General features: G+C 44.8%; 1 protein-coding gene and 1 pseudogene across 2 annotated transcripts in view; one reads left to right on the top strand and one right to left on the bottom strand.

Moving 5' to 3' along the window:
• Positions 1-12,196, bottom strand: part of GLIS1 (GLIS family zinc finger 1) — a 228,411-nt gene extending 216,215 nt beyond the window's left edge. For both annotated transcript variants that reach the window (XM_019449228.2, XM_053895123.1), the window contains exons 1-2: positions 12,105-12,196; positions 10,756-11,056 (exon numbers count right to left, since the gene is read on the bottom strand). In XM_019449228.2, coding sequence (XP_019304773.2) covers positions 10,756-11,014 — 259 coding nt within the window. In that variant the 5' untranslated portion in view covers positions 11,015-11,056; positions 12,105-12,196. The remainder of the gene's footprint in view (positions 1-10,755; positions 11,057-12,104) is intronic.
• Positions 12,197-19,250: 7,054 nt separating this feature from the next.
• On the top strand, positions 19,251-22,546 carry LOC109266612 (40S ribosomal protein S15a-like; annotated as a pseudogene).
• The last annotated feature ends 4,244 nt before the right edge of the window (positions 22,547-26,790 follow it).

Genomic DNA, 26,790 nt, shown 5'->3' with positions numbered 1-26,790 from the left:
TGTACAAATGAGGAAAACTCAGGTTCACAGCTCAAGGAACTTGCCCAAGGTCCAGAAAGTGGTATACTAGGAATCTGAACCCAGTTCTGACTCCAAAAGCCACGTGGCCACATTTGCACAAGTAACAACATGGCCTCTTTGAACTTAGTCTTCCCCTCTGTTCAAAGGCAGATTGAACAAACGGTAATGATTTGGGCAGAGCTTTCCAGTTTACAGGGCTGAAACCACAACAATGCCTGGAGAGAAGCTGGTAGGCCAGTACAATGCCCCTGGGGGGCTCTGTCTAAGCCTGACTTCGAGTGGAGATTCAGCGTATGTACATCAATTTCCACCCCCCCCAGCAGGACTATGGAGAGCCATCGTCTGGTTCCTGGCCCTCAGTTCCAATACTTGGTCCGAGGTTCTTCTTCATTGTAGAGAAATCTGGGTGTTACAACCACCACCATCTGCTCTTTAAACCACATGATGGGACACATTTTACAATGTCTGATTTTTCCCAGGAGGGAGGGAAGGTGTGCAGCAGGAGGTGCCTCCAATTCTGGGCCAGTCACTCTGACACAGCCATCAGGCCCCTAGCTCCTCCACCTGGTCCGTGGCCCGGCAACTCCATAGGCTTGCAACCTAGAAGAGTCTGTGATAACCGAAGCCAACTCTTCCCAGAAAAGAGAGGAAGGGGAGACCCACATAGGTCAGAGGCCATGCCCAAGGTCACCTAGCAAGCTAGGGGCAGACTTCATTATGAAGAGCCCCAAATAGGTGCTGGAAAGAGAATGTGACTGTGTGTGCATGTGAAAACTCCTTGTACATTTAATCAGACTCTCATATGCGCCGAGAGCTTACCGTGGGCTCAACCTTGTGGGAAAAACAAGAACATACAACTTGGCTCCTCCTTTGTAGGCTACAAGCTCCTGGAGGGCAGAGACTGCGTTGGACTCCATTCCCAACCTTCCTAGACACCCACTCTGAGCCAGACCCTGAGCTGTGCAGGGATAAGGAGACTCTGCCCCTGTCCTCAAGAACACACAAGTAAATAGAAAATCACACAGACCAGTGCTATAGCAGAAGGAAGGAGAAGGGCTGTGTATGCCAGAGCTCTAGCAAAACCCAGCCTAGGGAGAAGGGGAAGCCTTCTGGGAGAAAGTGGCTCTTGAGCTGGGTCTTAAAGAACAAGTAGGAGTCAGTCTGGTGAAAAGGAAGGGAAGGAAGGCCCTTCTAAGAGGTTCTGTTTACCAAACGTTTACATTAGCAATAACAATAATAATAATCCCAACATTTATTGAGCATTCTACCATGGTCCAATCCCCATATTTAAGCACCCATACATGTATTAACTCGTTTCATCCTCATAACAGCCTTTTGAGATCATTGATATTATTATCCCCATTTTGTAGATAAGGACACCAAGGCCCAGAAAGCTCCACAGCATGCCCCATATTCCCCACATTAGTACCCAGTGCTAGGATTCGAACCTGGTGGCCTAGTTCCATGCGCACAACCTCAATCAGAATCACCCTATCTTTCTAGGATATGCACTTTGTACCAGACTTGGAACCGGACACGAAGGTACAAAGATGAATAAAAAGACGCTCACAGTGTATAAGGACAGAAGGACAAGTAAAGAGAAAATCCTGGGTCTGAAGCTACATAAGGAAAAGTTCGACACCGCTAAAGAACAAGCAAAGCAGGCATCAGCAAGAGATGAGGCGGACTGGTGGGGAAGGCCTTGAACATCACATCAAAGGGCCTGGATGTTTCCCATTGGCCAAACAGCTGCCAATCTATAAGCCAAGTTGTAATATCAGAGGCCACCTGTAAAGCGTGTACCAAAGACTGGAGAATATGGAGACCTCTACAGATAGGTAAGTGAATGATAAAATACAAATCTGTTTAAAAGAGCTCTTAAAACTAATAACCCCTTTAGGCATCTTATCCATCAACAGACACTAAATATATAACTGCTGTCATGTGAACCGGGGAAAGATTTTTTTTGTCCTTGTATTTAGAAAACTTGGATACCCCTGTTGTCAGGGATGGGAAGTAACAGAAAGTTTCTAAGCAAGGAGTTCTTAGATGGCAAGGTCTGGGGCTTCTGCTCCCCACCCACCCCTGCACTCCCACTTCTCCGAGCCCCTCAGTCTGCTGGAAGTCAACCATCTAAAGGCCCGAAGAAGAGCCGACCCGGCCGAGAAGCTCCAATGCAGAGATATTCTCACAAAGAGCGCTACGTAAGTACAAATGACTGTTTGATCAATCATTTGGCCTCGGCGTGGGATTTGGTTAGAATTAAAGCCATCTGGCTGGTGGGGGGGGGGAGGGGGTGGTTGATGGGGGAGGAGACAAGCAGGCGGGAAAATGACCCACCCCCTCCCCCAGAAAGCATTGTTAAAATATAAGGGGAAAAACAGTAAAGTCCCTGCTGTTATTTCAGCCTAAGCCACTTAATCCTTCAGCACATAAAGCAACTTATTTTATGACCTTTTCCCTTTAAAAAGTAAATCAGAAGACGCTGCCTTGAATTCAGATATCTCTGAAACACACAACTCATCCCTCCCAGTGAAATATCCTGTTTCATAAACCTTCTTCGAGATACTTGAAACTGCAGATCACTAAATGCCTAGCTTTAGGCATCTGACATTCCAGAGAATTAATATTTAAACTTATTATAGGAAAAAAGAATTGCGTTTGGTTGAAGCATGAAATATTTAATAGCGTCTCCAAATTAGAAACCCTATATTGTTTCGTGCTGGAAATGCCAACGTTATTACCTGGGCTTTGCACTCAAATAAGATAAAATGCACAGGCGGTCTTGAGATTAAACACATAATTACGGCCGTTTTCTCCAGAGAGAAGGGGAGCGAGGCAGGTTTGGGAGTGGAAGCGATTGAGTTTCATTTTTACGATACACTTAAAATTATACTATCATCCTCTGCCTGGAGGGTTGGGTTTGAGAGCGCTGAAGCTACTTAATCACAGAAAACCGTGTCAAGATCGGTGAATCCACGGAGGCCTATTCACGGTCTCGCAAAGCTGTCTCTGTCTTGGAATGGGCCCGCTGCTGGACAAGACAGGGTAACTTTCCCTACTCGCTAGGACAAAAGTATTAAGTGGTTTGGGATAAAAATTAAGCTTCAATTGACACAGTGGATCCTGGCAGCCTCTGCCGGCACATGTAATTTATTTACAGGGTTGGAAAGTCGGCAAAATACATCATCAGCTCTTATACAAACTTCTACTAGGTATTAAATACCCAAGCCTCAGAGAAGTAATTCATATAGTCCAGCAACGTTCCAAAACAAACCCACTCTCCAGCCCTCCGGAGAGCTTAAAACAGCAAATGGGATCTGTATTTTTAAAGTCAGGTTTAGAATTCTCCCTGGTTTCTTGCGAAAGCTCTATTTTCCATCAAACCTGTTATTTAAAAACAAAAGCAACAACATCTAAAAGAGTAATGTAGTGGTTAAAAAGACACAAGTAGGAAGGGGCTGGGCCACATCACAACCAGCACCATCCTGGTACTGCTTCCTCCTCTCCCTTTCAGACTCAGGGTCAACATCCGAAGGCAAAGAAGCCTGGGGCAACAAGGTTTCCTGCAAAGCCATCCTCAGAATAAGTAGGATTCTTTGAGAATGTCCACCTTCTCGTGAACGCAGGCACCCTCATGCAAGGCCACAGACACAAACCAGCAGCGGGAACTTTTCCTTCCGTGGGGGTCATTTGGTGTGTTCATCATCTGATACAAAAGCCCCGCTTCCCACAAGCAAACTCTCAAGCTGACCCTGATCCCGGGTTGTTCTCCCCACCAAGCCCTTCTCCGTCCCATCATTGAATAAGAAATAGCTTAATAGATCTTAAGCCATCGTGCCCGGTGAAGCATGCATTCTCTACCCTAGGCATGGAGGGGCTTATGAGGAATTCTCTTCAAACATCAACAGATGCCTTCAGAAGCAGGGGAAGGAAGACCACAACCAGGGTCTGGGCAAGAAAATCTCCCCAGACTGTGTGAAAGGCTCAAAAAGGGACTAGAACCCGCCATAATGCGTGTGCCGCCGCTTCTGAGAAGGAGCTGCTTCTAGAGGATCCCTCCGCAGCCTCAGAGAGGCCTGGCCTGAGGACCCCGTGTCACAGCTGGGAACCACTGTCTTTCCCCCATTTCTGCAGCAGGGAGGTGGATGGATGCAGGGAGTCTCCCCATAAAGTCACACCTCTGCTTGTTAGCCGGGACTCGGAAAGGGCCGCTCCCGGGAATGGCTGTCTGGCCCAGCCCACAGCCTTCCGCTACGTTCCCCCCGGAAATGGGGGCACATTCTGCAGCCACAGCAACTCCGTGCCACTGCCTGGGTTTTAAAGCCCGTCCTTGAGAGTGCTGTGCTTTAGGGGGAAAGTATTGGCTTTGCTGTAAGACAGAGCTGAGTTCAAATCCCAGGCTTTACTAACTTACTACCTGTACAGCAAGTCGCTGTGAACTAAATAGTGAGCTTATTATTGGGGCAAATGACTTAACCTTTCCAACCCTCAGCTGCCCCATCTGTATAACCAAAATAATGCCTCCGTTCCTCACAGGGTTATTGGGCATCATTAACTGCAATCACAACTATAATGTACCCAGCCTGTCACAGAGTAGGTGCTCAGTAAAGATTAGTTGACTCTCCTCTTCTGTTTTCTTCTGTGGTCAGCTTCAGGAATCAAGTGTTCATAGGAGAAATCAAGTCTAAACCTGACCCGAGACAAAGGTGCCTTCTTCCCATACCCTAGATCCTTCCCAAACTTCCCAGTCCAGTTCATGGGGAATCCCGGAGCATCAGAGCAGGAAGGGACTATGTATAGATCATCCAGTCCCCACTGCTTCCCATTTTACAGATGGGGAAACAGACTCAAAGCCAAGAGCATGGCCTGCATGCATTGAGGCTGTACAATGGTGCATGTGTTTGCTCCAGACAGGCCCAACCATAACCACCAAATAAATTCAGGCCATACAGGAAATGCATTATTCAGTTAGCGGACTGAAGGTCTCCTCTCAGTGCATCTGACTCAAATGCTGACTTTAAAAACACAGCTCGTAATGCTAACACAATCCGCCTCAATCCGCCGGAAACCCTCTGAAGGAATAACCCTTTGGAGTTTAGGGGAAGACGGGGAAAAGAAGAAAACAGATGCTTTCAGTGACTTTAAACTATAAGATCACTGGGTTAGGGATGTATTCTCCCCACCCCCACCCACCCCAGGTCTCTGTTTCCTTTCAGTTTCTTATAAATAAGGCCTAGGGAGACCAAATCAGCTACAACCACCCTCCCCCTTTTCTGCCTTCCTTACTAACTCAGCTATCAGCCCGGACTTTGCTTCGAATGCTGAAAGCACTTTTTTTTTTCATTGTAAACTATTAATTCGGGCAGCCACTGTTGATAAACAAGAAGTCCGTTTTTAAACTGCTAGAATCATTAGCACAGTGAAGGCGCTCGGCACAAATATTTCAGGAGTTTGCTCTTTTTTTCCTGGCCCTGGTATTACAGCTGTGCTTTCTGCATAATGCACTTGAATTTTTCAAAGCCCACTGCAAAATTTGTTTCATTTCTTCTCCCCCTTGAACTGAATGTCTTTGTTTCTTTAGGCACAAAAATAAACTACCCCCTACCAAAAGAAACAACACAAGTCTCTAGGTCCAAACTAATTGCAACTAAAATCTGCATTAGGAAAGTAAATTACCAAACCACATAATTTAATTTTAAATACAATCGTGTATATATAAGGTGAGATTGTTGAAATACTACCACATCGGCTTCAAAAAAAAAGGGAATTTTTTTCCCAAGAAAACTGAGACAAGGAAGGGAAATGACCCTCTCTAGGCAAAAGCCACAGTTAGCCATAGTCTGGTCAACTTACAAATAAAGTTGGTATTTGTTTGTTTGTTGTTGTTGTTGTTGTTGTTGTTGTTTCCTAATCCTATCCAAAAAAGGACCGAAAACTTTTTCTCCCCTTTTCTAGGATGCTGGCCAAACTCCACAAAATAAAACCGAAGAAAATGATGATAATTATGCAACATTCAGAACAAAGAACATAAGAATATATTTTTTTAAATGATTCATTGTGCACTTATGCCTGTAATGAGATTTTAACGCACTGTAAAAATAAGTGTGCTGGCTCATTTAGCTTCTCACGCAAATGTAACGCAGGGAGATGAATAACTCAAAGACGGGGTGGGTTTTTTTTGTTGTTGCTTTTTTTTTTTTTTCTCAGAAGGAGGAGAAGTGTGAAGGAAAACCAGAGCATATAAAGAAACTTATGTTTTCAAATCACAGATGGAGCAAGACAGCCTATCGATATGATTCCACAGCTAGAAGAGTCCTGAGACCTGGGCCCAGCCAAGTATGGCAGGTAAACTGCTCAGAGGCAGCTAGGCCTAAATTAAGTTACGATCTCATGTGATGGTCTCCTCTCCATTTGTACGCCAAGTCCTAGCAGCTTCTGGAGAGCTTGGGAGGCAGGAAGGGAAGAGAAATTCTAGCCGCACAAGATTCTTAGGGAATCTTTGGGAATTATATTTCCGCTACACGTCTATAAAAGATTTGTCGGATACATAACTCTCATGCCTGTAGACGCAACATGTTCCTATCGTATTTGTGTACCCACACACATACACGGTTCTCTCTTTGTCTCACTGAGCCTGACATTTGGCCAGCAGGTTTCCCTCCCCTCCTTATTTGAAACCTCAAGCACCGAAAAAATTTGGATCTGATTATTTCCGGATCGCAGGACCAGCACTTTAAAATGGATGAAATGCAAGCAAATTGCCCACCAGAGCCGGAGGGGGTAAATGCTTTCAAAATAACTCATACCTTTCTATTATGGATGCGCTAGCCCCTGCAAGGCCTCCCCAGGACATCTCTGTGGCTTCTGATTCAGATGAAGAAATTCTACCAGGTAAGGCCACTAAAACCATCATGTTTACTCTCCACTGTCACCAGCCCCTAATGCCCATGCGGACAAACTACAATGGCATTTTGTTTTCCTTCTTCAAGAAAAATAAATAAAAATAAAAATAAAAATAAAAAAATATATATATATATATACACACACACATACATACACACACATACTAGCTATTATTTTAAGTTACAAGATTGACTCCTTTTTGGCATTTACAGCCATATTATGATGGCTGTTTACTAATGGCAGTGTCCACATTTGTCATGATCGTCAGCCTTCTTTTTATTGCTAGGACGTGTCCAGTCTCAGTACGTGGTGAAAGGGCCCAGAGAGTCGTTGTGAATTAAATAGTGAGCTCATTATCTGGTTCAGTCTGGGAACAGCAACTCTGGAAAAACAGTAAACTAGCAAGTTTTCTAACTATGGCACAGATACTACTTCCAAAAATTCAAGACAGAAGAAATACCAAAAGCAAAAATATTTTAAATTCCCCGGGCACGTTCAGAAGCCATCTAGTACGCCAGCTCTCAGCCGCTGCCACACACATGTAGAAGGTACAACCCGTGGCACCGGGATCTGGTACTTGGAAGTGGAAGGCTAAGAAACTGCCACTTTCTGTCTGTAGCTTTGAGCACATCCTTGAAACTCAACGTCTTCATCTATAAAATGGGAACCATAGTAGTAAGAGCCAGTATCTGCCCAGCACTTAAAAACTGCAAAGTGCTCTCCATCTGTTCCGTCCGAACAGCCCACGAGGTAGGCAGAGCACAGCTGGCGTGAGGGCAGATGAGAGAATGTGTGGGAACGTACGTTGAAAACCGTAAAACGCTGTGCACGGGGAACAAGCGTCATCGGGCCATCGCCACAAAGCTGTCTGCCTCCATAAAGCCCAGATGTTTACCTTCTTTCCTTGTCAGGACTTCCAAAAGCAGAGCGTTGGGTGTTTAATAAGAAGAAAGAAAAATGCAGCATCTGGTAATTTGGCCTTTCCAGCTGCTTGGAATCTGGATAAACGGGACTCTGCCATAAACAGATCGTGATTCTTATTGTAAATGATGACAATGTTAGTCCATGACGTCGCATCATCCCAGTGCCTCCTGATTCCAGATCTGGAAACACAGAGGACCCTAGCATTTGCGGATAAGCTGCTGGACTAAAGGGCTCGCTCCCTTTCTCGGCTTAGGGTCTGTCTGAAGCAAGAAGGCAGATCATCTGAAACCTGACCCCAGACCAAGCAATACTGTCTTCTCTCCGGTCACTGGGCAGCCGTGGCCACAAAAGACCTGAAGCTTCGCTCCTCTCAGCTTCCTCTGGCTAGCGTACCAGTGAGTACGCTTCACATCCAACATTTTAAAAATCAAACCTTTCTCCCTCTTTTCCCTGCACCCTTTATCTCAAGGATCACTTACCCCAGCATGGTGCCTGGCATGAATAGTAAAAGTGACCCCTTCTAGCTTTTTAGTTTATAAAGCATTCTTACAACCATTGTTTGATTTACCCTGAGAGGAAGACATTATTATCTCTCATGCAAATGAAGAACCAGAGGTTGAGAACAATAAACACATTACAAGAGTAATCCCCCCAGTAACCAGGCACTGAGGCTTTCTAAGTCAGTGTCACAGGAAATTTACAAATGGGGGAACTAAAGCGCTCAGAGAGGGAAATAACTTCCCCCAAACTCCCACAAATCATAGATGGCAGGGCATAGTCAATAAATATTTTTCAATTGGTATTATGTCTGTTTCCAATAAACCTAAGATTTGAAGCTACACACCAAACATTCAAAGGGTTACGTGGTCTGGGGAATATTTGGGTGGGAGTAGGGGTAAGAGGTGCCGGTTCCTTACGCATTTATAGGAGGACTGCTGACACTCTGCTGGAAGTTGGTTTTGTCTGAGGCCACTGAAGGGCTTGACTTGAAGAAGAACTTGCATAGAAAGACAGAAACCAGGATGGAAACCTCTTCAAGCCCAGGTCAGCATGCAAAGGCTGACCAGAGAACTCCCACCCAGACCTGCTGGGTGCCCTTTTACATAGGAGACACTTTCTCCACTCTCGGGCCTCAGTTTCCTCATCTTTCAAATGGGTGTGATAAATCCTACCCCACCAGCCTTGCTGAAGGCTGTGAAGAAAACAGTTTAGAAGGCTCTTGCAAACACTTAACCAGAACAACCACCTTAGGGTACAAAGAAAAAAGTTGTTCCTCCCATCCCTTTATCCTCCTCTGTCCTTTCCAAATATAATCCTGACTTAAACATCTCATACATAAGACATTGGTGGGGGCGGGGGAGTATGGATAAAAATAATTGGGGGTTGGGAGAATGGAAGTAGGAAGATCGTAGGCAAAACATCCAGATGAAAGGTCTCTAACCAAGGCTCGGGACAAAGACTATGTTTAGGAGAGCCATTCACCAGGTCTGCCGAGAACTCGATCTTCAGTTGACAGCTATGATTTTTTAAAACTTAAAATGTTGCAGGAGGGTATCTGTTTAAGGGAGGATTATGCGTGGAGCCGGGCAAGGCAGGGAGTTCAGGGCAGCAAATATTACTCATGTCTTACACACCACTCCTCTCTCCCTAGCAAAAGAGAACTTTATATGTGTATCCCTGTAATAATACTCTAAAGCCATGCCATTTTTTTTTTTTTTCTGTATCTACCCTTTCAAACAGGACCCCTATCTGCTGGAGAAGAGACTGACATTGAAAATGAGACAAGAAATAGCACTCTTCTAACAAACTCTGATGTTTTTGTTAAAAAGAAAAACAGTTTGCATTCATTTCGTTTTACCAGTCCCTGAATTAGGAAGTTGGATATTTTCTACCCTGAAGAAGCTCTCATCTCTAAAAGCAAGACACCCTACCTAAGTTGCTGGGGTTGATGCTAAAGAAGTGATGTCTATAGAGCCAAATAAACTTTTTGTCTTCCTTGAGAATCACCTGGATAGAACCAAGAGGTTCCAAATGCTGAAATAATGAAATCCCAAGCCTTGGTTTCTCTCAGGGAGGAAAAAAAAAAGGGCAGGGGGAGAGAAGCACACAGCGTCTTAACAATTTCCTCAATTTCTGGTTAATTATCTGTCAGCATGAAACTTATAAATAATGGCTCAATAATAATTAACTGTGATGAGAAGAACAGGTTCATGAGAATCCCCACATCATCGCTGACTTTGAGCCCATAAACCTTCCTTGGGCCTGCACCTTATACTCACCAGCTTCACTGGGTGGAGGAAAGGTATTGCAAAGGAACTTCTGACCAAAGATTATGCTTCTGAAGCTTCAAATTGAGAAAAGCCATTTTCTAAGTCAGAATTTGACTCAGGACAGATCATAGATTCATAAAATTTTCTAACAGGAATCCAGAAATCATCTGATGTAATTAATTCCTTACTTGAAAGATGGGGAAACTGAGGTTCCAAGAGGGGAGAGGTCTTGCTGAAGGCTTCTGGTTTTTGTTACTTAGGGAGATTGGAATAACTCAAAATATGCCTGCAACTGGTTCAGAGATCCTCGAGTTGCTATTCACCCTAATTTATAAGATTCTGATAAGTTTCACACAACTTTTATCAGAAATACACAGAAGTAAAATTATGTAATCTGAACTTTCTATACACATACTTCTCCAAAATAGGCTTACTGATTTTAAATGAGATGCTTCCTAAACAGGCATCATTTTATGACAACCGAGTCCCAAACAACTAGAAAGAAACTGAGGAGCACTGTTGAAAGTTCCACCAAGTTCTCTGGAGAATTCCCACCAAGGTGTGCGGTATCCAGGCCAGGCAGCCCGAATTTCTCCACACCTCCGGCCAGACACGTTGGCGAGGGCAGACTTACCCTTCCCGGCGGTGGCCTTGGACGGACCGTAGTCTCTGGGGCTCCGTGGTCGGAGGAGGTCGTGGGCGCACGGAGGCGGCACGGGCGGCCGGGGCAACAGGTCACGCGAGTCCCCATCCACGCAGCCGCCGCCGCTCACGGTGACCCTAAAGGCCATGTGCGTGCCGCCGAGGCCAGTGGGCCCGCGGCCTGAACCCGGGGCGCCGAGGGCCTCCTTTGGCCTCTTGTCTGAGTGCGCCTCTGTCACCTCGCAGTGCATGGCGCCAGGGCAGGGCGCGCCGCTGGGGGTCGCGCCGGGCTCCTGGGGAGGGGAGAAAGCATCAGCGCATTAGTAGGAACGGACGGAACAGCCCCTACCGTGTCCCGGGGGAGGTTTGGGCAGGTCACCACTCCTCGGTTTATTTCTTGTCTCTAAAATGAGTTAGCTCCACCACACTTACCTTAACCTGACGCACCCACCTGATCCCGCAAAAGCCCCTTCCAGGCACAAGAGTGGCTCATACTTTCTTCTCTGGTGCGTCCAGGGCCCCCGCCACCCGCTGCCACAGCGCTTTCCGAGGGGCCCGTGTATCCTCCCACTCAAATCCACCTCCACCAGTACCAGCCCGCTTTAAAAGGGAAACTGAGGCCTGGAGAAGGGAGAGTGGCTGTGCGGTGACACCCAGTGAGGCAGGAGCGGGAGGCAACTAGTATTCCCTGGGCAGGGCTCCGGCGAAGCCACGGAGGCTACTCAGGTGGGTCAGAGGCTGCGCGCCTCCTGAGCGCTCCGGGGACCCGGCTGCACGTAGGGACCACAGACTGTGCACCCACCAGCCTGGGGCGCAAACCCTCTGAGACTTACCAAGACCCCCCCCCCCCCAAGCCAGGAGAATGCGAGTCCGACGATGGGCGCTCACTCCCGCGACACAAACCCATCACGAGCACACAGAGACACGCACACTCCCACGCGCAGCAGAGAAAATGAACCCATCGCACGCGCAAACCCGCACAAAGTCTGTAACGCCCATGGACGCTGGCTCCAACGCATACCATACACCCTCGCAAATGCACGCCGGGGACACAGTGTGCCACACGTCCTGCTCTCACTCACCCGCTCACTCAGCAACACTAGCAGCGTCACTGGCTCACACTCCACAAACACGCGGGCTGCGTCCTCCTCCACAGAGTCTCAGCCCCTCCATCATCCCTCCTGGAGCAAGGGCCCGGGGCCCCCAAACTCTCCTTTCCTCTCTGCACTCCCCACGCCATTCCAAAGCTCCCGGGATTCGAGCGTCGCTGGGATCCCAGCCTCGGATCTCAGGCCCTGGCGCCCGCCCCCTCCCCGGGTCACGGGCCGCGCCCCCTCTCACCTCGCCGCTGCGGCTGCAGCTCGCGGCGCGCACCGCTCCGCGCGCCTCCACTGGCGCCGCAGCCCCCGCAGCCGCCGCCGCTGCCGCCGCGTCCTGCGGGGCGGCATCCCGGGAGGGGGCGGGGCTCCGACCTGCCAGACAGCCGCTCCAGCCACTGGCTAGCTGCGGCTGCCTCGCGGAGACCAATCGCGGCGCGAGGGCGGGGCCTCCTTGCCTGGGGGGCCTGGGCAGGGCCCGGCGCGGGGCTGGGCGGAGGGTTTGACAGGCGGCGGCTGCCGGAGCCCTGCGCTGTCCGCTGCCCTCCGGCCGCCTCGCCGGGCAGGGCGGCGCCGCAGGCGGGAGAGGCTGGGCTCTGTCGTCCGAGCTGGACTGGCCGGGCGGCGGAGTGCACTGGGCGTCAGGAGAGCCAGGCTGTGTCCCCGCCTGTCCCAGCGACTGAGGCAGGACCCTTCCCTCCTCCGAGGTCAGTTTTCTCCTTACCAAATGGGACCGGCGAAACCTACACGCGGAGGTAACAGATGTGAAAAGTGCTTTAAAAGTTTTCTTGCAGGATCCAAGCGGCTCACTTGCACGCATTTCATAAGCCAGTCAGCGGCAACGTTGGGACGCAAACTCAGGGATCTCAGACCACTTTTCTTAACGTTTTCGTTTCTGTGGTGTTTTTCACCCTAGAGTCCAGGCTAGAGGGTCTCAAACTCCAAATTTAAAAGACAAACAAAAACAGGGGCGCCTGGCTGGCACGGTCAGTACAGCATGTGACTCTTGACCTCAGGATGGTGAGTTCCAGCCCCACTTTGGGCGTAGAGCTTACTTAAAAAAATTAGAAAGGTAAAGATGTTTGTTTAAAAAAAAAAAAAAAAAAAAAAGACAAACAGAAACAGATGCCCAGGTCAATATTTTCTTTTTCAAAACACAATGTTTATTTATTTGTTTTGAGAGAGAGAGAGCAGGAACAGGGAGAATCCCAAGCAGGCTCTGTGCAGTCAGCACAGACCTGGAGGCAGGACTCAGTCCCACTAACCTCCAGATCATGACCTAAGCCAAAATCAAGAGTGGGTGGCTCAACCGACTAAGCCACTCAGGTGCCCCGATATTTTCTAATTAAATCTGTAAATCTGTCTGGGGACAGAGCCCCAGCGCCCAGATTTTTTAGCAAGCTCCCAGATCTTCACAGACTTGTAAAGGCTTAGACGCATTCCTCTAAGTCCCTTCCGGGCCTGGAACCCGGTTCGCCTGCATTCCGGGCTCCTCACAGACAGTAGTGTCTCAGGGATCCCTGTCCAATGTATAGAAAGAACACCGCATAAACAGGACTTCAGGGTGACCGGTAGCAGTGGCTCAGTTCCCTTCTCCGAATTTCAGTTTCCTCCTGTACAAAACCGGGCTGTTAAGCTGGACTGGACTATTTGCCAGGGCTACTGGAAGGGCCCAGTGGGGCCCCTGAGGTGGTCTCTGCATTTCATCTAAGTTCACCCCCTCTGCACTGTTTGCTAGGGACCTGGGCAGGCTCCAAGGGACCTGTCTGGCTTCACACTCTCTGAAGGGAGCGGTCTGACCTCTTTGGCCCTGCTCTCAAGTTGAAAAATGTATATGGAACCCCTCCCTATGACACAAGTCAGGTCTCACAATAGACGATTCTGCACAGAGTAAGAGACCTCAAGCAGCATCCCTGGAATCTTGGGAAACCAGGATTTTAGAATCCTAGAATTCCAAAATCTGATTTCCTGTAATTGACTAAATATAGCATCTTACAATTAGAGAGCAATAGCGCTAAGAAGGACCTTGGAGATTTAGTTAGACTACCCCCACATTCAAAGGAGAGAGGATGTGACTGGGTGTGGCACCAGCATCCAGGCTTCCTCACTTCGATGCCAGCCAGTTGCCTCTATTAGGTATAGGATGTCAACCAACCTGTCTGTGACACATAGGTCAAGGGCCAAGGGTTGTATAGGGCATCTCAAGGTGTTGCCTCTGTCCAGGGATTTGGAGTCAGGGATTGTTGCTACTTTTTTGGTAGGAGGGGAAGGGGTAGAAAGGAGCAAGAGTAGCTCAGTAAGCCCTCCTGACACACCACTACATGCTACTCCACACACCCTGCTTCGGAAGTGCCGCCAATAGGCCACGTGGCTTTTGCAAATCACAGTCTCACTCTGGACCTCAAAATCAAGACAGGTGGAAGAAGATGGCTGGCCTTTCCAGTTCTGCCCTTCAGCCGAGTCCTCTGCCTTCCCTCCTCACCACACACACACACACACACACACACACACACACATCACACACACACACGCACACTCACATACAGCATTGCACACTTAGGACGATGAAAACATTTGCTGAATAAGTCACTGAATCAACTAGAACTTCAGGCAAAGGCTCTTCCAATTTCCAAGGTGCACCAACAGCTCATTCACTTACTCTTTATTGGGAACCTACCCTGAGCCAGCCCCCACACCTGAAGTAGAGAAATGGAGATCCTGCCCTTCCTCCAGTGAGCTCACAGCTCCACCCCACCAGGACAGATGGGTTTGTAAAGCCTGACAAAGCAATGAGAAGGTTAATCTGCTCAATAAAATAGGCCTCTTAAACACTTGTATACCGCAGGAGTCCTTTGGGGATATACAGAATCCAGTGGGTGCATGCGGGTTTTTTCCTAGAAGGAAATACAAGGCCGTGTTAACAGTGGTTAAGGGAATGGAGGACGGGGCGGGGGGGGGGGGGGGCAGGGAATCCTGTACTTTTCATTTTTTGCTCTTCTGAACTGTTAGTATTTTCTAACAGTATATATTATCCTCCCTCTCTTTCAGTAGGGGTTATTTGAGTATTAAGAGTATGAGCTATATTTCTTTTCTTTATAGTTTTGGTACGAAAATAAAACTCATTCATATTTTAATTGTCAAGAACAAAACCAAGCAAAACGAATAAAACCCACTTCTCCTTTTAGCAGGCCAGACAATAATGTGTGTTTTTTATACTCACCAGTGTTCCAGCTCAAACCCACTTTTGCCCTTCTAGTCCCACATACAGCCTGTCTACTAGATATCTCCATCAGGATCCATCTGCAAAAGCAAACATCATGTTTTCTTCTCTGACTTAAGTCTTCATTCCTGTAACTACCTAGATGAATGTCCCCATGGTCAAGTCTCCCATGTTAGAAGTCTGAGACCCAGCCTAGGTCCCTCTTCTCCCACACTCCCATATTTGATTTGCCATTAATCCACTTAACAATCCCACCCTCCCTGCCCCCCCCCCCCCACACACACCAACATTTCTTCCCAACTCTTCTTCCTGCCTCAGCCTCATCTTCTTCCCTAGCATCCATTTTCCCTACAGGTCCCTCTGTCCATCTCTGAGGCACAGATTTGATCACATCATTTCCCTATTTAGGGCAATGATTATTAATAGATCCCGGGGCACCTGGGTGCCTCAGTGGGTTAAGCAACTGACTTTGGCTCAGGTCATGATCTCGCAGTTTGTGAGTTCAAGCCCCGTGTTGGGCTCTATGCTGACAGCTCAGAGCCTGGAGCCTACTTCAGATTCTGTGTCTCTCCCTCTTTCTACCCCTGCCCTGCTCACACTCTGTGTCTGTCTCTCAATAATAAACATTAAAAAAAAATTTTTTTTAAACAAAAAAACAAACAAACAAAAAATAGATCCCAACAGCCATCTAAATAAAGTCAAACCATTTTCTCATTGTACCATTTGGCCCTATCCTATGTTCCAGGAACCCTAGAATATTTTTCATCACCTAGAACCCAGAACATATACTCATGTCTTCATGGTTTTGTATATGATGCTTACTATGCTAACATTTTTCCTTCCTGTCCTTCTTCATACTCCTTCCTGTGAATTGTTTGATACACAGCTCAAGTGTCACTTTTACCAGAAGCCTTGTTGGAATCCTCTGGCTACAATTATTTTCTTCCCATACACTCTTACAGAAATCTCTACTTCATTCCATCTCAGAACTTATACTGTTTTAAAACTACCTATTTAACAGTCTCTCTCTTCATCTAGAGTGAGACCTCTCTGAGAGCAGGGGCAGCCTTTTGCCTTTGTAACTCCAGAACCTAGAACAGATTCTAGCACAAAGTCAGTACTAGATAAATGTTTATGGAATGCTGATTGAATTATTAAAGACTGACCACTACTCCATTTGCTTAACTGCATTTCTAGCTAAGTGCTTCTTCAACCTATCATGACTTCCCCACTCACCATCTTTGTACACGGTCTTAAGAATATACTCAGCAAATGGTTGAGGCAAAAATAGACATTTCTGTGTATCTGAGGGTCTCCTGTGTCCTGGAGATATGCAAAAGGAGAAGGAATAGCGGTGATGAATGCTACACTGCTTACCCTGCCTCTATTTCTTGCAACAAGAGAAGAATTAACATTCACTGGGGAACCTACTATGTGCCAGATAGTATGGCTGACACTCTTCATATGTGATCTCATTTTATCCTGAAAACTCTGAGAGAGAGATTCTCTTTCTCATTTTGTAGGTAGTTCCAAATTAAGTGATTTACTAAAGTTCTCAGTCAAGAGTCCCAAGACGAATCATTTGAGAAAAACATAGTCTCTTCAACAAATGGTCCTGGGACAACTGGATATCCATATGCAAAAGAATGAGTTGAATCCCCATCTCATACCATCTACAAAAAGTAACTCAAATGTTCCTAAATGCAAGAGCTAAAAACCATAAAATGCTTAGAAGGAAATGTAGGGGTAATCTTTGTGACCTTGGATTTGGCAATAGATTCTTAGATGTGAAACCCAAAACAGAAGCAACAAAATTTAAAAAAGAAAAAAAGGACTTCAACACAATTAAAAGCTTTTGTGCATCAAAGGGACATTATGAAGATAGTGAAAAGACAACGTACAGAATGGGAGAAAATATTTGCAAATCATACATTTGATAAGTGTTTGGTATCCCGAGTATATAAAGAACTCATATAACCCAACAGCAAAAAGACAATCCAGTTAAAACACGGGCAAAGGACTTGAACAGGCATTTCTCCAAAGAAGATGTACAAATGGTCAACAAGTACATGAAAAGATGCTCACCCTTATTAGTCATTAGGGAAATGCAAATCAAAATTACAATGAGGTATCACTTCACACCCACTAGGATGGCTATAATCAAAAAAAACAACAAGTGTCGGTGAGGATGTAGAGAAATTGGAACCTTCATATATTTCTGGTAGGAATGTAAAATGGTTCAGCCACTGTGGAAAATAGTTTGATGGTTCCTCAAAAATTTTAACATAGAATTACCATATGACCCAGCAATTCCACTCCTAACCATCTACCCAAAAGAACACTGCTGTGGAAACAATCCAAATGTTCACCAGGATGAATGAACAAACAAACTGTACACACACACACACACACACACACACACACACACACACAAATGGCATACTATTCAGCCTTAAAAAGGAATGAAGTACTGTTACATGTTACAACCTGGATGAACCTCAAGACACAAAAGGATTCCACTTATATCTTTTTTTTAACGTTTATTTATTTTTGACAGAGAGAAAGAGAGAGACTGGCCGTGAATGAGGGAGGGGCAGAGAGAGAGGGGGACAAAAGATCTGAGGCGGGCTCTGTGCTGACGGCAGACAGATCCAATGCCAGGCTCAAACTCACGAACTGTGAGATGGTGACCTGAGTCAAAGTCGGACACTCAACTGACTGAGCCACCCAGGTGCCCCATATGACATATTCTTTTTTTTTTTTAACATTTATTCATTTTTGAGAGACAGAATGTGAGTGGGGGAGAGGCAGAGAGAGAGGGAGACATAGAATCAGAAGCAGGCTCCAGGCTCTGAGCTGTCAGCCCATAGCCCAATGCGAGACTCGAACTCACGGACTGCAAGATCATGACCTGAGCCGAGGTCAGACACTTAACTGACTGAACCACCCAGGCGCCCCCTGTACGATATATTCTTAATAGGTAAATCCGTAGAAACAGAAAGCAGATTGGTGGTAGCCAGGGGCTAATGGGGATTATCTGCTTAATGGGTACAGGTTTTCTTTTAGGCTAAGGAAAAATTTTGGGAATTAGATAAAGATGATGGTTGCACAGCACTGTGAATGTATTAAATGCCACTGAATTACTCACTTTTAAGTAGTTAATTTTATGTTACATGAATTTTACTGCAATAAAAATTTTTGACTTAATTAAAATTAAAGATTGTGTGCCTGAGTACAAAGCTTGGGTTTCCTTCACTGCCCTTTGGGGCTTTCATTGAGGACAGTCCATAGAATGACTTCTTTAGTGGTTGTAGCTCTGGTGCTATTAAGCTGAGGGACCTGACCAAGTCACCATCCCCGGTTCCTTGACACTGCATCTGCCAAATAAAGATGACAGTCCCTGACTCACCAGGGCTTCTGTGGAGACTCAATGAGAAGGTGGAAAAAGATCAAATCACCAGAAAATGAAAAGTCATGATGATGATAAATGAAATACCCAACATACTTCTTTTACAACTTCTAGACTTCTTTTATTAACTTGAAGATGCTTTGTTATCATTTATTATTATTATTATTATTATTATTATTATTATTATTATTAGAGAGAGAGCACGTACACATGGATGGGGGAAAGGGGCAGAGGGAAAGAGAGAGAAAGAATCCCAAATAAGCTCCATGCTCAGTGTGGAGCCTGACGCGGAGCTTGATCTCACCACCTTGGGATGATGACCTGTGCCGAAATCAAGAGTTGGACGCTCAACTGACTGAGCCACCCAGGCATCCCAAAGATGCTCTTTTTTAGAACAAAGAAAAACCCCTGAAGAATCCTAATATGAAACACAGTCATAAAGGACCAATAAAGAGGTTCTAGATAAAATCTCAAATATGATTAGGGAGAATAAGAACCAACTGAAAGTAGGAATAGGAAGGAACTTTCTTAACTAGAAAAAGGGCATCTACAAAAACAAAACCTACCATCACACATTTACACTATACTTAGTGGTGAAAGATGAATGATTTTCCCCTAAGATTAAGAACAAATAAGGATATCTGCTTTCACTATTCCTATTCAGCAATGACACTGGAGGTCCTAAGCAAGTGCAGTAAGGCAAGGGGAAAAAAGTTGCAAAGTAAGAACTAATATTCTCTTTTGGCAGGCAACATTATCATCGATGTATAAAATCCCATGGAAACTATCCCAAAAACCCTCCTAGAGCTAATAAATGATGAGTTTATCAAGGTTGCAGGATACAAGGTTAATATAGAAAAATCCATCACGTTTATATATACTAGCAATAAACCACTAGAAATTTTTTTTTAATTTTGCCCATTCTCTTTTCCCCATCTTCCGATGTCACCATAACAGTGAGCATGAACATCCTGGCAGATGCTGTCAAGAGCATTAACGTGACAGGAGAGACAAACGCCAGGGCCTTATTAGGCCATGCTCCAAAGTCATCATCCGGTTTCTAACTGTGATGATGGAGCACGGTTACATTGGCAAATTGGAAATCACTGATGATCACAGAGCTGGGAAAATTGTTGTGAACCTCACAGGCAGGTTAAACAAGTGTGGAGTGATCAGCCCCAGGTTTGCTGTACAACTTAAAGATCTAGAAAAATGGCAGAATAATCTGTTCCCATGTCACCAGCTTGGTTTCATTGTACTGACAACCTCAGCTGGCATCATGAACCATGAAGAAGCAAGATGAAAACACACAGGAGGGGGAAAAAATCCTGGGATTTTTTTTCTAGGGATGGAATACATACATGCAAATAAAATGCCTCAATGGACAAAAAAAAAAACTCGGTTGAGCGTCCAGCTTCGGCTCAGGTCATGATCTCAGTTGGTGAGTTCAAGCCCTGTGTCGGGCTCTGTACTGACAGCTCAGAGCCTGGAGCATACTTCAGATTCTGTGTGTGTGTGTGTGTGTGTGTGTGTGTGTGTGTGTGTGTGTGTGTCTGCCCCTTACAGGCTCATGCTCTGTCTCTCTCTCCTTCAAAAATAAGTAAACAGTAAAAAAAAATTTTTTTAAAAGATATAGTTAGATATAAATCTAACAAATAAGTGCAGAATAGATATGCTGAAAACTACAAAACTCTGATTAAAGCAAAGTAGATCTAAATAAACAAAAGAGGTATACTTTATTCATCATTTGAAAGATTAAATATTATTAAGATGTCCATTCTCCCCAGATTAATCTATAAATTCAGCACAACTTCAATCAAAATGCCAGCAGGAGTTTGTTGTTGTTGTTGTTGTTGTTGTTGTTGTTGTTTTTAATAGAAAGCAACAAGCTGGTTTGACAAACCTATTTGGAAAACCAAAGGAATTAGAATGGCCACAGTTATGAAAAAGAAAAAGATGGAGGACTCATACCTGATTTTAAAACTCACTATAAAGCTATAATAATCAAGACAGTGTGACAATAAATTATATTTTAAAAAATCAAGGCAGTGTGATACTGGCAAAAGGATATTCACATAGATTAATGGAACAGAATATTCCATATTCTATGGAACCCACATATGGTGAAGAGATTTTGTCAAAAGTACAAAACAATTCAGTGGAGAAAGGACAGTCTTTCAACAAATAGTGCTGGCGCACCTGAATATACATATACAAAAAAACAAACCTCAGCCTATACATCACACGCTATAAAAAATTAACTCAAAATGGATCAAAATGCAAAGCTGCGACTTCTGGAAGAAAATAGAGAAGAAAATACTTGTGACTTCAGATTAGGGGAAGAGTAATTAGATATGATGCAAAATTAAAATTTTTGCTCTTCAAAGCCACTATTAAGAGAATGAAAGGACAAGCCACAAACAGGAAGAAAATATTTGCAAATCATATATCCAACTAATGACTTGCATTCAGAATTTCTGAAGAACTCTTACAACTTAATAAAAAGAAAACAACCAATGTTTTTAAATGGGCAAAAGATCTGAACAGATACTTCACCAAAGAAAATATGCAAAATAAGTACATAAAAAGATGTTCATCATCATTAGTCATGAGGGAATGCAAATGATAAACACACTGCAATACCATTACACATCTATTAGAATGGTTATAATTTTAAATTTAAAAATAAAATTTTAAAAATTTCAAATGCTGGCAAGGATGTGAAGCAAGTGAAACTCACATAAATTGCTGGTAGAAATGCAAAAAGGCACAACCACTTTGGAAAAGTTTGATATTTTCTTACAAAGTTAAACATAATACTTGCCATACAACCCATACAAGCTAGCAACCTCTTTCCCAGTTTGAAATGAAAATCTAGGTTTACACAAAAACCTGTACACAAAGATTTTTTAGGAACATTGTTTGTAATCCTCAAAAATAGAAAACCAAATGTTCCTCAACTGCAGAGCAGATAAACCATGGTAAATGCACAGAATGAAATACTATTCAACAGTAACATAAAGTTGATTATTGACATACATAACAACATGGATGAATCAGATGTATCATGCTGAGTAAAAGAAGCCAGACTCAGGGTGCCTAGGGTGGCTCAGTAGGTTGAATCTGCCTCTTGATTTTGGCTCAGGTCATGATCCAGACTCACGGTTCATGAGTTCCAGCCCTGCATCAGGCTCTGCACTGACCGTGAGGAGCCTGCTTGGGATTCTCTCTCTCTCCTCCCTCTCTCTGCCTCTCCCCCACTCATTCCCCACCCCACACTCTCAAAATGAATAAATAAACCTTAAAAAAAAAGAAAAAAGAAGAAGAAGAAGCCAGACTCAAAAAACTACATACTGTATGATTCCATTGATGTAACATTCTGGAAAAGGCAAAATTATAAAGAACAGATCAACAATTTCCAGGAGTTAAGGGTTAGAAAAGATCTGACTACAAGAAATGAGGCAATTTGGGGGAAGAAGGGCCACGATAGAACTGTTCTGTATCTTGATTGTGGCAGTGTTTACACGACTCTATGCATTTATCAAAGCCCTTAGATCTGTACACAGTGAATTTTACTGTATGTAAATTAAAAACAGAGTCAAGTCGGTTATTCCTAAAAGTGGAGTCTCTTCTAAATGACGCCTTAGGCTCATCAAACTCTCTCTACAAATAGAAACTGATAAATGGCTTAAGCCAAGTTTCTCCCCACCCCCTCCTTCTCCTTTCTCCTCTCCTCCTGTTTTCTCTTACATGAATGATGGCACCATCAAGCTGGGATCCTAGGGGTTATCCCAGGCTCCTTCTCTCCCTCCACCCACATCTAGACTCCAAGGTCTGTAATTCCTACCTCCCGTGTACTTCCTGTAAGTGCTCCTTCTCTCCATCTCCACACTGTGGCCTTCACCAGGCCTCATCATCTCTAGTCTGTATCACTGGACCAGCTTCCCATCTGGGTCTCCTGCCTGGCCCCTGCAATCCAACCTCCTCCCTGCAGCCAGAGTGGTCTTTCTAAATTACTAATCCCACCATGTTGCTCTCCTAGCTGAAAGCCTTCTGAGTGCCCCCAGCTCTTTGGGGGCAGGAATTGTTCTATGTGCCACTCTAGCCCTGGTACTGAGCACCTGGTATGTGCCTGGTGTCCATGCACACTCAGTGAATTATGGTTGAATAGATGCGTAAGTTAATAGAGTGAATTAAGGAGTTGCCAAAGGACGTGAAGACCCTCCAGAAACTCATTCTGAGAGATCAGAGGTAGTGTATGCACATTCCCATCCATCTTGATCCAACAATATTGACTGAGCACCTACCATGCCCAGGATCTGTTCTAAGGAGCCAGAGACTCATGGAGCTTCCAACTGGTAGTGGACAGAAAGTATTCAACTAATCATACAAATCCATGCACGTACGTGAATCATACAATTGAACAAAGATATAAGGTCCTGAAGGAGAAATGCCCCATGTGATGAGAGGCTGTGAAGTAGGCAGGGGTGTTGGGGGCTTGATGAAGTCTAAAGGGTCACAGAAGGCTTCCCTGAGGAGGTGATGATTCAGATGGAATCTTGGAGGAAACAAAGTCACTGGTCTCAGAGCTGAGGAGGAGCTTTCCAGCAGATGGCCGAGCATGTGCAAAAAGCCCTGAGATGAGAGGAACGAAGATCCCTTCCAGGCAGCAAAAGAAGGGCAGTGTGAATGGAAGCCAGTGAGTGAGGGGAGGGGAGGCCCCAGATGAGGCCAGGGAAGGGAAAGGGCTGGATCCAAAATTGATGAAGAATTTCAGGCTGGAGACTCACATAATCAGATCTGCTCTGAAAATACCATTCTACCTGTTGTGTAGAAAGTGGATTGAGAAAGAGGCAAGTGCAGATGCTGTCAGAATCATCAGGCCAAGTCCCAAAGAGCAATGCTGGGGAGCCTGGACTCAGGTGGCCAGGGTTGGTGGGGACGGACAGAAGTGGCTAAATGCAGCTTTATTTAGGAAGTTAACCTGACAGGCCCAGGTGACGGGGGCGACAGAGATGGAAGGGAAGGGAGAGGTCAAGCATTTGGAAGTTGCAGTTTTCAACTTTGGAACTTCCCCTGGGTGGCCCAAGGCATCCCTCATCCTTAATGGTGGTTTCTGGAAGCCACGTTGCCGCAATTACCAGGCCACTAAGTTATACCCCTTCCTCACTCTCATTACTGGGCAAGTGCTCTCCCATAAAAACTTTAGTTGGCTTTCAGCACATCACTGTATTTGTCAGGAAACAGAACCAGACAATATAGTAGCCTCTTAAGTAGTCTCCCTGCTTTCATTCTTACCAGCCACCCCCTCTCCCCAGTCTACTTTCCACAGAACAGACAGATTGAATTTTGAAAAAACATAAGTGGGCCCAAGTTACTCCTTTGCTCAGAACTTTCCAATGGTTGCCTCTGACTCAGAGTAAAAGCAAAGTCCTTATTGTAGCCTACCAGTCCGGACATGGATTGGTCCTCTCCTACGTCGCTGACCTCACCTCTGCCACCCCCCACTGTGCCCAGCCACTCTGCCCTCTTTGCTATCCCTTGAACTTATCAAGCGCACTCTGGTATTGGGGTCCTGCTTTCTGGGACTTTTCTCCCACTTATCTGGCCAAACATCACTTTACCAGGAAGGCCTTCCCTGACCTCCCCACCTAAAATGGACGCACTCTGCTAGTTACTACCTACTTGCTTTATCTACTTGCTTTTCAGAATACTCACCATCACGTGACGTTGGTTTATATTCATTGCCTATCTCCTCCAACTACAGCCTTAGTTTGCCTACTCTGAGCTACTTGCTATCCGTATGAAAACGTGTCAAATATTTGCTGACAAAGAAAATAAGCCAGTTCCATCTTATTATTTAAGAAGATCTAAAAGGGTAATATGGTCTTCTGTCCTAATAATAACAATAATTGTTATTATTATCAAGTTAATAGCAACCACAAAAACATTAAAATTTTTGAAATAAGAATGATGGACTTCAGTATACCAGGCCAATTTGTAAGGCTGACTCCAGAACCCAATGTCCTTTTATAGCAGCCCAAAAGATACAAAGCTTTTCTTACTGTTCTCACATGACCTCTTCAGTGAGAACAAGGCGGGGCAAACTGACCACTCGTTATCTGGTGATGGACACAGCTGTCCTCTCATAACTGTCTAGCTTTGGGGAAAATCCTGGTGACTTATTCATGTTTTAAAACACGAATAAATAAAAGTCCACTAAAACAGATTTATCTTTTCATTCACAAACAGTACTTCTGTCCAAAGTTAGGAAGTTTTCCATTGGACTTGTACATTGAAATAAGAATTCTCATTACTAAACTTGATTCAACTAAGTAAGTCTTAAGCTTGAGACATATTTGGAGACAATGTTCCATCTTCACGAGGAGAAGGAGCAAAGCCTGACAGAGCATCACAGTTCCGTTTCAAAGAAGACAAGGAGTAAAGTCTAGATTCTGCAAGAAAATCACAGGCTGAAATTTGCAAAGGAAAAATAGCAAGCTATTTCTAAGGTTTTGCTTCAAAACTACATACTCCTCTCACACATTCTTGGGGATTGTTTCTTCAAGATGATAAAATATTCCTTCCTGGGGCGGGGGGGAGTGGGGGGGTGGGGTGGGAAGTACAGCTCCCAAGAAAATTAAGAGCCTGGCTTTGAAGACAGATCTCCATGCATCTGAATCCCATCTCTATTACTTGTGTGTCCTTGGGCAAATCGTGTCATTTCTCGCCTCAGCCTCCTCTCCTAGAAAACTGAGGTAAACGACATAACCCTGACAGATAAATGGCTATTAAAGATAATGTGTATGGAGTATGGACCCTGTTGTCCAGCACCCAGCAGGTGCTCAATAAATGGTAGCAGTTACTGCTCTATGAGCATCTATCTACAGAATCCCACTCAAGCCATCAGCACTTTCAAATGTAAGATACTAAAACAATCGATTTTAAAAGAACATTTAGAAAATACAGAAAAAAATAAATCTCCCCCCTAAACAAATGAGAAGTGGTGTGGACTGCAGACATCTCTCCTTTAACAACTTTGAAATAGTGACCTCTGCTGGTCAGTGGAAAACCAGAGCTCTCCAGCCAACTCTCATGATTGAGCAAGGGTTGAGTCAGCCAGGCTTGGTCCCTGTCCCTGGAACAAAAACCAGGTGTTGCATTACAAGGGACAGAAATCGTCACAAGGGTTACCACGATGTAATTGGGATGTTAACAAAATTAAAGGCCGGCCTTTCCATTTGCTCATCTGCCCAGAAGAATCTTTTTTTCAAACCCCGTGGTCTCCTATTTTTAAAATGTCATAATTGCATGCAAATGTTACAGCTGAAAAACAATGCAAGGGGCATTAAAAATCAATCTTCCATGTAAGCCTCAGATTTTCCAGCATGAAGATCCAAAAGCAGAAGTGGTGACAAATGTGTAGAAAACAGAGTGAAAAAGTCAGAATGCATCATTAAGAATATTACAACAAAAGGAGGGAAAAAAAATCTTTGGGAATGAATACACGTCTGATTCAGCTGGGGTAAACAGCCAACTACAAAGAAGGCTTTAAAGAACCCTGCAAACTTCTTACAGATATGACCCAGAAATCCAATTAGGAAGCTGCCATGTCCCTTCTGTTCAGTCAGAAATACACTTGATGGAAGAGGCTACTTAAGAGTCTGTGGGCTGGGACATTTAGACATGAAACACATTCCTACTGCTTAAGGTGTGAAATAAAACAGAGGTTGAAAACTGGCAGCCAAAGGGCCATGTCGTTTGGTTTGGCACTTGCCCAATTTTTTAAATTAGTTTCCAACACTTTAAAAATGGAGATTTCACATCAAAATCTGAATTTCTGCCTTCTTATAAACAACAAATGGAGAGATCTAGTCCTCTCAGGCCAACATTCTCCCACAGCGACAACCAACTAGGGCCAAGCAGCTGCGGTCCTCCCTCCAGATGGGGCGCGTGCTCTCTGGTCTGCCTCGCTCATCACATCACCTGTCTGGCTTTTGCAAGTGCTTGAGTCTGAGACTCTGGATTTCTAAAAGCCCAAAGGCACTGATGATGAACCCAGTTCAGTTCAAACAAGTATCAACCACATGCCAGGCACTTAATATAGGCACTGGGGTTATAAAAAATGAGATATCATCCCTGAACCCAAGGAACTCACAGATTTCAGTTTCCAGTGAGAGCTAGTAAATTGGAAATTATAATACATTTCCACACATGCACTGAAAAGGTATAGGAATGGTAAAGACTAACGTGATTAAGTTCACTTTCTAGCTTCTTGAGATGGTACTTAACTCACTCATT

This window comes from Panthera pardus, unplaced genomic scaffold, assembly GCF_024362965.1.
Source record: "Panthera pardus isolate Hobbes unplaced genomic scaffold, ASM2436296v1 HiC_scaffold_11, whole genome shotgun sequence".
Taxonomy (NCBI): domain Eukaryota; kingdom Metazoa; phylum Chordata; class Mammalia; order Carnivora; family Felidae; genus Panthera; species Panthera pardus.
The sequence above is the reverse complement of the archived record's forward strand: the minus strand, read 5'-3'. Positions and strand labels throughout refer to the sequence as shown.